We start from the raw sequence: 13,162 nt of genomic DNA on the forward strand, positions 1-13,162 counted from the left end.
GTCCATAACGTTTATAAGCATACCCAGACAAACGGGCGTAAATATTAATTGCATTTTCTTTTCAAATGAGCAAAGGATTAGCATTTCAGTGAATATAATTATAGTCTGTGTGTAATGAATCCATTTTTCTTTCCCGCTCTTTCTCAGTCCACACCCCCTTCCCTTTGTCTACCAAGCCGTCATAATGGCTTAGTCCACTAGGGACTCTTTCCTATCATTGTCAGTAACCAATATCGACTATTTGTTTGTTATGTATTTAGGTGATTAGTTAGCTAGTTAGTTAGTTAGTAAATAAATAATTAAGCCAATGTGTATGTTGCTGATTCACAATTTATGTTAGGATTCATGCAGATAACAAAGAATTTTACAATGTTCAGATGAGACTGATAGAAGGTAAAGAATAATGCTATTGATATAAATGATATTTAAGAGTGGTTTCGGGAGATAGCCGCTTTATAAAAACGAATGCTTCCGTGGTGCCCCAGGTTATTAACGGTTTAATTGTTGCATGGTTTAATTCAATCACATAATCAATTAAACGTTAGGTAGTTGATTTGAAAATAGCTCTAATTTAACTGTAGTAGAGGGACAACATTATGGAAAACAATGTAACTCTCTGGCCTAGTTATCTTTCTGCTTATTTCAATCTAAACTAGAGTTTGGAATAGTTCATTGACTTTGAAAGTAACGTAAAAAAGTAATCAATACAAAACAAATTATTCTAACTTTCATTCCCCCCTAACATTGTGCGCACATGCTGCATAAGTGACCTATAGTAAGGCATGATTTGTTAAGGTCCTTGACTTATGCAAATTATGCAAATTGCATTTACACTTTTATATCGGCTGAAAGCTTAATTTCTTGTTAATATAACTGCACTGACCAATTTACAGTAACTATTACTGTGAAAAAATGCCATGCTATTGTTTGAGGAGAGCTCCTAACAACAAAACACTTTTTTTCACCACGATAGGTTTGTACTTACATTCTGAAATCTTGCTCTGATTTATCATCCAACGGGTCCCAGAGATAACATGAAGTGTAGTTTTCTTAGATAAAATCCTTTTTCATATCCTAACAAGGTACATATATCGTGCATGATCGATTTTGTATTTCCACTCGTTCAATTTGCAAAGAAAGGAAAATCTCACCCTCAACTTTGTTTCAACCATTCAAATCACGTTCGTATGTATTCCTCAGAGATCCTAGAACGTAACGAGACTTCACTATATCATTAGGGCTGTAGTATATCCTATAGGACACCATATTTGGTCAGAGAGCGACGCCTTCATGGCACGCCGATGACGCGGGTGGTCTTCACTTGAACGACACTAACTTTGTCAAAAAAGCACCAATCGGGGTCAAACAAAGGTAGCTTGATAGCCAATGGTCTGAGCTTTACGGGAGTATTTGGAAACCATGTATCTGTTGTAAAATGTGACTACTAATACTGGAAAAGCTAAATCAAAGTCCAAGTATACAGATTTAACGATATTCTTGCAGAAAAATGTAATATGAATGCAAATAACTCCTTGACGATTCGCCCATACGTACCTGGGTGACTTCACACTAAATGTCACTTAGCTCGCTCATACTTCAAGTTATCCGTCTGGAACCTTTCACATACACTGCTGCCATCTTGTGGACACCGTCGGAATTACAATCAGAGTGATGGCTGGAACTGGTACCTTTCTCTTTGCATTTCAAAAATGGTGGTAGAAAAAAAAAAGTTTTTTTTTTCCTTTATATTTTCTTCTACCTGATCTAGTGTGTTATATTCTCTTACATTCAATTCAAATTTCCACGAACTTAAAAGTAGTGTTTCCTTTCAAATGGTACCAAGAATATGCATATCCTTGCTTCAGGGCCTGAGCTACAGGCAGTTAGATTTGGGAATGTCCGTTCGGCAATAATAGAAAAAAAAGGGGGCTATCCCTATTAAGCAAAACGTTAGTAAATGTAGCTGGCTACATTCGTTCTATGACAAACATTAGAAATATGATGGCCTTGCATAGTGTTTTGAAAAAAATACCTTACTTTTTCATTGTAAGCATTGCACTTCTGTTGTCATATTATGAAAATTAGGCAATTTTCTGCCAAATGTGTTCCATTAATCTATTTTCAATAGTTGCACGTGCCTGACCATTCTTGATGCAAAAAAAAAAAAACACTTTTGGCTTTCAATATAAAATGGACCCCTGTCAATACACAGCTGGACTCACCTGCTCCCGCTTTCTCCTTTTGTGCTATTTACAAACAAACACGTGACTGTCTCAACTGATCTGGAGAACTACGGATAGCTTCAAAATGTAAACTAATATGACAGTTGAAACAGAAATCGTGATCTGCTTTATCTCGTAACGTATTGCACAAGTTAACTGCAGGTATTTAATTAAAAAGTAGCTACAAATATGACCATTTATTGAAAACTTTAAATAACTAGTTTCAACAGTATTGAGGGTATTGAAAAACCATCCTATGGCTATTTCCAAATACCCCGGTATATGGTACACGGTGATGATATGGATATTAAGTTTGTTAATGTTTTCTTGACATTGTTGAGATCTATTGTTTTCTCCTCAAGGATCTCTGCTATGCACTAGTGGTCTTTTGAAAAATCTAACTGCATGGATTTGGGGACTTTGGGGAGTTCTTAGTTGAGACCATTCATCCTTTTCCTTTCCCAATTGTTTGTTCACAGGGAGGCATGATCGCCTTGCTGCTGTCCATTTTGTGCCTGGTCCTCATCCTCTACACGCGCAGGCGATGGTGCAAACGCCGCCGTGTGCCCCAGCCCCAGAAGAGCGCCAGCGCCGAGGCAGCCAATGAGATTCACTACATCCCTTCGGTGCTGATGGGAGGCCAGGCCAGGGAGAGCCTGAGAAACTCCAGGGGCCAGGGTCACAATTCCAGTGGCACGCTCAGCATCCGAGAGACACCCATCCTGGACGGATACGAGTATGACATCACTGATCTGAGACACCACCTGCAGAGAGAGTGCATGAACGGAGGAGAGGACTTTGCCAGCCAGGTTACACGCACCCTGGACTCCCTTCAGGGCTGCAATGACAAGGCCAGCATGGACCTCACACCTGGGGAGTGTAAGTACAAGCACTCATGTATGCACACACACACACACTCTTACACTGTTAATGGTGATGGAAAACGCTGTGTCAGGCACCGCTCCATGCACCGCTCCAGTGTAAAAGTGGGCTAGCGCCGACCTTAGCCCAGGGCTAGCTGCCCCTGATCTGGAGCAGGGTTGGCACTGACCTTTCATGGTCAAAAAAAAAGAAGCACTTTCACTTAATTTGCATGCTGTCGTGATGCCTGCCACTCTTGTTTAGGCTACCCCAAAGACCAAAACATTGTCTGAGTCAACAGGAGAGATTATTATAATGATTTTCCATGAGTTTCGTCAAAGTCTCGAGTGACCAAAAGTAGCCAGTTAACAGCTGCTAGCTAACAGCTGCTCTCTCACTAGAGGAGGAGCAGCACAAAGCAGAGCTGTTGCTACGGTTACTCTCACATGCAGAGCTGGGGCAGTAAGGAGCGGGGGACAGACAAAGACAAGCATCTAACTAACAGAGGAAGTTACTGTGTTTTGGATTTCGGATTCGGGCATGGCCTGAACGTTGCGTGTGTGGGTAGGGTTTGGGCTTAAATGAAATGCCCCTGCAGGACTACAGATAGCCATGAACTTGTAAACTTGTAAGTAATGATCTTGTTCTAAGTTTATTTTCCTGTAATAATTAATAAACATTAGCTAAAGTTAAGACGTTGTCAGCAATGATATGGTCATTATTTGAACTGGCTAGCCATCTAGCTAGCAGGCTAGAAACTAACCAAAACATTGTTAACAAAGTAGCTTTTAGTTGCCTGGTTTGCTGGATTGACATTTATTTTTTATGTTTATACACTGCTAAAAAAAACACTAAAATAACACATCCTAGATCTGAATGAATGAAATATTCTCCCTACAACGCCTGGGCATGCTCCTGATGAGGTGGCGGACAGTCTGTGGTGCAACGTGGCATTGGTGGATGGAGCGAGACATGATGTCCCAGATGTGCTCAATTGGATTCAGGTCGGGGAACGGGCGGGCCAGTCCATAGCATCAATGCCTTCCTCTTGCAGGAACTGCTGACACACTCCAGCCACATGAGGTCTAGCATTGTCTTGCATTAGGAGGAACCCAGGGCCAACCGCACCAGCATATGGTCTCACAAGGGGTCTGAGGATCTCATCTTGGTACCTAATGGCAGTCAGGCTACCTCTGGCGAGCACATGGAGGGCTGTGCGGCCCCCAAAGAAATGCCACCCCACACCATGTCTGACCCACCGCCAAACTGGTCATGCTGGAGGATGTTGCAGGCAGCAGAACGTTTTCCACGGCGTCTCCAGACTCTGTCACGTCTGTCAGTGTGAACCTGCTTTCATCTGTGAAGAGCACAGGTGTTCTGAGCACAGGTGAAGAGCACAGGTGTTCATCTGTGCCAATCTTGGTGTTCTCTGGCAAATGCCAAACGTCTTTGTGTGGGTTGTAGACTCCGTCTCATGCTACCACTAGAGTGAAAGCACCGCCAGCATTCAAAAGTGACCAAATCATCAGCCAGGAAGCATAGGAACTGAGAAGGGGTCTGTGGTTATCACCTGCAGAACCACTCCTTTATTGGGGGTGTCTTGCTAATAGACCTGTTGTCTATTCCATATGCACAATAGCATGTGCAATTTATTGTCAATCAGTGTTGCTTCCTAAGTGGACAGTTTGATTTCACAGAAGTGTGATTGACTTGGAGTTACATTGTGTTGTTTAAGTGTTCCCTTTATTTTTTTGAGCAGTGTATTTCACCTTTATTTAACCAGGTAGGCCAGCTGAGAACAAGTTCTAATTTACAACTGCTACCTGGACATATACAACATTAATTTTTTAACTAATGGGTTTATTCATGTTAAAATACAGAAGTTATGCTATTTTGTACCACTAGGCTGCTGATGTCATGCAGCCTGTCATTTTTGTGTTTACACTTTTTCATAACAACAAAAAGTTTGATGTTGAATGACAATAGAATGTTTGTGATGTCACTGTGACAACTGTCTACAGACATGTCGATAGGCCAACTGTAAACCAGCCTATAGAATGTAACATTGGTTGTGTTTGGTTGTCCGTTAGCCCTGGGATAAAATTGGGACTCCTTAGCCCAGGGCTAATGCTTAGCCCAGTGTTAACAAATGCTTGTGTAAATATGGGATTACAGTGCCTAGCAAAAATATTCATCCCCCTTAGTGTTTTTCATATTTTGTTGCATTACAACCTGTAATTTAACTGGATTTTTATTTGGATATCATGTAATGGACATACACAAAATAGTCCATATTGGTGAAGTGAAAAGAACATTTAAAAAATAAGAATCCCCACAGTGAAGCATGGTTCTGGCAGCATCATTCTGTGGGGATGTTTTTCATCGGCAGGACAGGGAAACTGGTCAGAATTGAAGGAATGATGGATGGCACTGAATATAAGGAAATTCTTGAGGGAAACCTGTTTCAGTCTTCCAGAGATTTGAGACTGGGATCGAGGTTCACCTTCCAGTAGGACAATGACCCTAAGGATACTGCTAATGCAACACTCGAGTGGTTTAAGGGGAAGCATTTAAATGTCTTGGAATGGCCTAGTCAAAGCCCAGACCTCAATCTAATTGAGAATCTGTGGTATGACTTAGTATTGACTGTGGGGGGGGGGGGGTGAATAGTTATGCACGCTCAAATTCTGTTATTTTGTCATATTTCTTGTTTGTTTCACAATAAAACATATTTTGCATCTTCAAAGTGGTAGGCATGTTCTATAAATCAAATGATACCAACCCACAAAATGTTTAATTCCAGGTTGTAAGGCAACAAAATTGGAAAAATGCCAAGGGGGGTGAATACTTTTGCAAGCCACTGTAGCTAGCCCAGGGCCAGTCTTAGCCTGGGGCGAGGAACAATTCAATGTGAAAAGCCCTTTTGTATCCCTCATTTACTCTAATGTTTCCTTTATTTTGGTAGTTACTTTTATGTGTGCACGTGAAGTGAAATTAATCTTCAAGGATATTGAAAGAATTGAGTAATTTGGTCCAACACATAGACATTTTTTTGGCACTGTAGGATTTATATAATTCTTTCATGCAACTGCTACAGTAATAGTGTAATGATATTACATACGACCAAAGTGCTAGTCGTATAACGACTCTGGCTATGGTCTGAGCATGTGTGTTTTGCTAAACCACTAAATCATCCATCTGACCCTGCTAGAAATACAAAGTCCTTTCTATTTTGCTACTATTTATCTTTATCACACTTGCTCCGGTATGATTTGACCATCTACCTACAATAGGAAGTAATACAATACAAACAATGCATCAGAGAGAGATTATTCAGAAGCATTCAATATTGTCTAACTCAAATATCATACACATTTTTGGCTTATTGGCTATTTTCAACGCTCTCATTCATTCACAGTCATTTGCTTTGGAAATATCCTCATTTGTAATCAGTGGACCTTAGAATTAAAAACACCCCCTGAGAAATATATGGAACAGCAATGATTTGAAATACCCACAGAATTTCAATTAGCACAAGACATACTTTTCCAAATGTTAGAAATATGACATTCTAGATTGTGCTGATTGGTTTTGAGATTGCATCTTGTTTCAAAGTCTAAATAAAACTCCCAGGAGGATATTGAAGTGGAATAATTTCATGCATTTTACATTAAGTGCTAAACTAATTTAGATAAGGCAATAAACTACCTCAATAAAAGCCTCTCTCAATATTGTTGGTGGTGGTCAGAAGAAATACCAGCCAAAGAAATGTTCTCTAGTTGTGACAGGAAATGATGCATTACAAACTGACATGTTTTGGCTGTAGCTATTCTGTGTTGAACGCTACAGTCTGCAGGAAAAACAAGAAGAGGGGATAAAGTATGTAGCCCTATAAGGATATACTTTACTGTGTAGTGCTGATTCTCATTATTTTAAAGCTATTGTCCCTTCAGAATGACATGCTCACATTTTAATCCTGTATTATTGGGTTTATACTACATCTGTCTCGTTTCTCTCCCTAATTATGATTGTTCTGTCATCATCAGGGAGTGACAATACAAAGTTGTCCCTAATGAACAAGTACAAGGACAACATCATAGCCACCAGCCCCATTGACAGCAATCACCTGCAGCAGAACACTCTCCTCCCCCACAACACCTCCACCAGTCAACGCAAACAACGTCTGTCCAGCAAAACTCGAGGTGAGTCATTCATCGATCCATATCCACTCCCATTCTGACCATTGTGTGTTCTCTGACAGTAAAGGATAAAACACACCATGCCGACCCACGACTAGAAATGTGGCCGAAACGGGTTCGTGATCACCTGCTGGGTGTCACCGAACAGTGCCGATAATGTACATTTGTCCAGAAATGAACAGAGCAATGACAGCCAATGTTTTGTTCAGAGGCAATATGATGGCTACGCACTGCCTTTTAACTATTCGTAGGCACTGTGTGTTTTGTCCTTAAAGGGATACTTTGGGATTTTGGCATTGAGGTCCTTTATCTACTTCCCCAGAGTCAGATGAACTCATTGATACCATTTGTAAGTCTCTGTGTCCAAATGGTATCCATGAGATCATCTGATTCTGGGGAACATAGATAAAGGGCCTCTTTGCCAAAATCCCGAAGCATCCCTTTAAGAGACTGTTAAAAGAGAGTATTGAAAAAGAGTGCATGTCATTCTGAAATGAGACACCAGTTTGTTCAGTTGACCCTGATCATAATCCATTTTGCTCCATGACTGACTAGTGTGGATGGTTTATTTTCTGGTTAGAAAAGCAATTCTAGTGTGTGGGATGTTATAGAATAGAGGATTCAAATAGCAATGTCACGCTAACCAGCTCATTCAGCATGTAGCGGAACTATAGAGCTGTTGTGTAAAGTAATTTTACAGTTATGAAAGATTAATTTGTGTCAACCACCATTTCCATCTCATTTTGTGAATTATGATGAGAATTGTGAGAAACAAACATGACTCTGGTTTCAGATAGAGAAGAGTGGGGGTAGAGTCGTGCCAAAGGGTTAGTTGAGCCACCTCATTTCTAGGAAGCCATACACAAAATGAGTCATGTGACCAAATATTTAGGAAGAGGTCATCATTTCATGGATTCTGTGAAGCCAGAAAATATATGATAAAAGTGGTAAGCAAGTTAGGTCCAAAAAACATAAAAAATATTTAGTGTGTATCTAAACCAAAGTAGATATTTTACAGACTGTTTTATAGATCAGTTGGGGTCTCTATAAGCTAATACATGAGGTCCTAAACCTATCGTGAAAGTGCGTCCTTGTACTGTAGCTGTGGGCTAATATAGTGAAAATGGTTGCTTTGGGGTCAATTGTGCCTTTTGGTTAGAGGCAAGTTAAGCCAATGGTCAAATCAATATACCCCATACAAATGATGATTACATTTGGTCAGTTTTATGCATATACAGTTCTTTCACAAAGTATTCACACCCCTTAACTCTTTCCAATCTTTTCTTGTGTTACAGACTGAATAAAAAATTGATTAAATTTAGATTTTTGGGGGGTCACTGGATGATACACAATGCCCCATAATGTCTAAGTGGACTTATGTTTTTCGAAATGTCTACAAATTAATTGAAAATGTAAATCTGAACATTTCTTGAGTTAATAAGTATTCAACCCCTTTGTTATGGCAAGCTTAAATAAGTTTAGAAGTACAAATTTGCTTAACAAGTCATAATAAGTTGCATGGACTTTTTTTAATGACTACCTCATCTCTGTACCCCACACTTACAATTATCTGTAAGGTCCCTCAGTCAAGCAGATGTTGCACAATCCAGGTGTGGAAAGCTCTTAGGGACTAACCCAGACAGACTCACAGCTATAATCACTGCCAAAGGTGCTTCTACAAAGTATTGACTCAGGGGTGTGAATACTTATGTAAAATAGATATTTATGTATTTCATTTGCAAAAAAATGCATTCAGACTATTTCCAGGGAAACACAACATCCTGATATACAGTACAAAAGTTTGGAGTTTGGAGTAGGTGTGTCCAAACTTTTCACTGGTATTGTATATGTATATATCTTGTTAGATAGAATACTATATTTCCTTTGACGTAGTGACGCTGAATGTAAGAAATGGCTCAACATGCCCCACTCCCCCCTACTGTTGTCTTGGTTGAAAATATTTATTTGCATTGCTGTGCAACTTTGTGACTTTCTCAGAGAGCATAGGAGAATGTTCCCTTTTCTGTCTGATATTTCTTGAAAACCTGTATTGTGGATATGCACCTGCTATATCTTCATAATGAGAACATAAATCAAATTTCGCTAAGGAAGAAAAAAAATAAAAAGGAATAACTTTTATCAATAATAGACTTTGAGAACAGAGAGAGCAGTGTACATAACACAGCACACTAATGCCATATTCACTTGGTATTCTGGAAAGCCTGTTGGGCAAAACAGAAGTCAATTAGCTGATCACTTTCAGGACAGAAAATGCTAAAGATCCAAGCTGTTTGCTAATTCAATGGCAAAATAAAAGCATACCATGTCCGCAAAATGCTCCATTGGCTCTTGGCTTCCCCCAGCCTATCTGTCTCTCAGAGTTATGAGCAGCCTTTGGTTTTCTGCTCTCTGAAAGCAATCTCTCACAGCCCTACAGCCCGCTCTCAATGAGATTGCCGCCTTCAGAATTAAACATACACCATTTGCATATTTATCTTATTCATTTAGTTGAATTTGTTTATTTGGAACACCAGAGGACAAAGAACAATGGAGGACAACTCTAAATGCGTTATCATTTTATCTGCTCTTTATCTGATCCTTTTTGTGACAACTTTTTCTCTCCATAACAAACCCCTTGGTGGTTCTATGTACAAAGTGTACACAGTCCAGTAAATCGGAATTGGAAAGACTAAGCCTGGGGTTATATTGCTTCATCTATTGTTTTTGTTTGGACATCTATTGTTTTTGTTTTGGAATCCGAGTGATAAAATATGCACATGCATATGTAAGGTCTTTATGCTATTCTCAGTGGACATTTAACAGCGTTTAGTATTGGGAGGAAGCTTTTACGCATCAAATGTTTATGCCTCCCTCAAATGTGCTGCTCAACGTGTATGGCAAGCCAAACAGCGAGGTTGGGGTAGCTGTCTTTGTCACAGCTGTTGTCTGTTTGGTGTTTGTTGTCTGCTTCAAGGAGCCCTTGTCTTGTTATGCTGAACTTGTTATTCATACAGGGAAATTGAAGTGCTCGTCTCAAAGCAACTCTACCCTTTTAATTGTAGCATACAGTATGTTAGCGATCCAGCCATACAATTATTCCACATTATATTTGGAACAACAAGCCCAAAGATGAAGCTGTCTCTGAATTTGGAGTCAAAAGTCATAATAGTTGTTGGATGTTAACACTGTTAAAGATTCTCATCTGTGTCCCAGCAGTACTTCTCATGCAATCACCTGATCTTTTTACACGTTTTACACGTTCTCTCTACAGTTGTGGTTACAAGCCTTTTGTCAGATTTCTATTGGTAGTACTCATTTGGGTTGCACTTCTCCCCAGTGATTGTCATTCCAGTATCATTGTCGCTGCTGCCAAAAGTCCTCTATATTTATTGAGATCCGGACCCCGAATGCTCCGGGCAAAATAACTGTATTGTAAGCGGTATTTGTACCTGCAGTGCATGCCTAGTGCTAAGCAACATCATGTGTTGAATGTTTAAAAGAGTCCGTCTTTATTCGTTGCCATAGAGCTTTGCACTTTTTGCCCCGTGCCTAATTGTTGAGGCTAACAGAGTCTTTTCCAACTGCTGCATTCGATTTGTTGTTAATTCCTTGTATGGTAATTTATTTCTTCTTTGTAACCTAGAGAAACACGAATTGTATCCTCTGAGTGTCATTTGGACATTTGTTTCACCTCCTTTCACAATTATATATTTTGTCCTTTGATTATATCAATATTTAACTCAGTCCTTGAGAATAGTTTTTTGTTGTTGTTAGGGATTGTTATGTGCTATAAATGTTTGTAAAATAGTTTATCAATGGAATCACTTTTGTTTTTGTAGTTTATATGCTCCCTGTGAATATTGATCAAGTCAATGTCATTCTGCTGAAACAGTGCCTTAGTAATGCCATCTTGTACATGAAACTACTTGTTCTTTACAGTACTTTTCAAGACAGAGCTTCCACTTTGTCAGATGTTTATGCTTGCCAGAGACATTTTTATTCACCCTTTGTTTTGGAGAACCTTTTGTGGTTTAATTAAAGGCAATGTCTTGGTTTGGATTTTTTATGCTATTGTCAATGAGCAATTCAAAATGAAGTTAGTGGTGCTAGGATTTCCAGCTGAGCCAGCATAGCTTTAAGCTTTGATGGATTTGTCTGCTTACTTTGTAATAGCAAGACCACTAAAACTTGTGAGAGGAGCTATAACACATCCTTTTTAAATTATAGGTTTCAATGTTAATGCTTCTACCAAAACAGTCATTTGCGTCAATTGGATTCCCAATGTAGTCTATACAGCCTACTCAAAACAATACCCTTTTAGATATGCTATTTTCACAATGCCAAAGCCTCAATCTAATGGCTTCAATGAGATAATGATTATGAACATGTATTACTTTATTCTCCCTTGCGTTGTACCAGAACAGCACCATCTTCCATCTCTGTAATGGATAGTGGACGTAAAGTCATAATATGGACTGACACAAACTGTATTATCCCCCGACTGAGGATACATATTCCATGGCCCAGTCTTATCATGCATCTCTCTTCCTGATGCAGCATAATGAAAGCATTTTTCCTGTGCTGTGCTGGGTAGGATAAATGTAAAAGTACTGCACTATGGGTAAAATTCAGACCAGAGATACGCACATAATTGAACTTTATTACCTTTTTATGCACTTTTCTCATACGCGCATTTTGACCTTCAACTTAAGCATGGAAGAAATGCAAGTGCCAGCAAGGTGAGCGTTTGAGAAGGGTGCAATTGCGGCTCGCAATTAGGGGTGTTCCTGCATGTGGGCATTCCTGCATCTGCGAGAACCCCTCTTTATACTTCTACTGGTCATTTTTAAGCTATGACTCTGGTACACAGGTGGGACACGGGGGCGTTCCAGTACAGTAGGTGCCAGTATTGCACCATAAAGTTGGATGCTAACTGCCGATAAACCCCACAGAAGAAGAAGAGGTAAGGGCGACAAGCAACAACGATAGCTGTCGGCATTGCTTTCCCACAGTTCTGTTAACGACGGTGAGGGCAGGTGTTCGGCAGGCGGAAGCGAATGACACTGTGTGCTAGTTAGCTAGGAGGACTGCGGTACACAGCAGGCAGGAGGCGGGGACGACACCGGTAGCTAGCTAGCTAGGACACCGGTAGACAGTGTCATTCGACCCTGGAGAACTCAGATAACACTTGTATTTCCCTTTTGACCCACATTTTAATTGCATAGACAATCTGGGAAAATCCAGAAAATCTAAAGTGTTGACAAGCATGAAGATGGCATGCTCGAGGGGGGTGGCATTCACGCAGGAACCAATGGGATGCCCACATGCAGGAATGCCCTGAATTGTGGGCTGCAATCACCCACTATTGACATGTTTGGTGAAATTAAAGATATGGAGATGTGGCAGAGGTGTGTCTATAGATACACCGTATTATGGCCTTGACTTATTTCCTTAAATAATTCCATCACCTTTACCCACGAGGAAACCATGAGTAAGGTCTAGCGAACCTGCCTGTTCCAAGTGGAAATAGCATCTAGGACTACTTTCTGTTTTGCGATTGAAATAACACCATTCTCCATGCACTGTATATGATAAGAGCTATTGATAAGAGCTAGTTAAATTAGTAATCTGTTTGGATAAGGGGATTGTAAATATAGGCTAAATGACAATCTATTTTAGAATGTTTTATTCATATTCCACAACTTTCCCTTTTTCCTTCAATTTGTAGGCAATAGCCTATGTTAAATAATATTAGCCACTATCCGTAGCTCAGGTAATAATCCCGTATATTTAACTGCCAATTTAGTGTTTGTTCTATTACATTGTTTGATTTAGCCTACCTTTATTTATTTCCTCTGTAAACGATGTCACGTCCTTGTG

General features: G+C 39.8%; 1 protein-coding gene across 7 annotated transcripts in view; it reads left to right on the top strand.

The window, feature by feature from the left end:
• Positions 1 to 13,162, top strand: part of LOC109875211 (astrotactin-1) — a 261,237-nt gene that overhangs the window by 49,790 nt on the left and 198,285 nt on the right. For all 7 annotated transcript variants that reach the window (XM_020467457.2, XM_020467459.2, XM_020467458.2 and 4 more), the window contains exons 3-4: positions 2,702 to 3,101; positions 7,130 to 7,285. In XM_020467457.2, coding sequence (XP_020323046.1) covers positions 2,702 to 3,101; positions 7,130 to 7,285 — 556 coding nt within the window. The remainder of the gene's footprint in view (positions 1 to 2,701; positions 3,102 to 7,129; positions 7,286 to 13,162) is intronic.

This window comes from Oncorhynchus kisutch, linkage group LG30, assembly GCF_002021735.2.
Source record: "Oncorhynchus kisutch isolate 150728-3 linkage group LG30, Okis_V2, whole genome shotgun sequence".
Classification (NCBI taxonomy): Eukaryota; Metazoa; Chordata; class Actinopteri; order Salmoniformes; family Salmonidae; genus Oncorhynchus; species Oncorhynchus kisutch.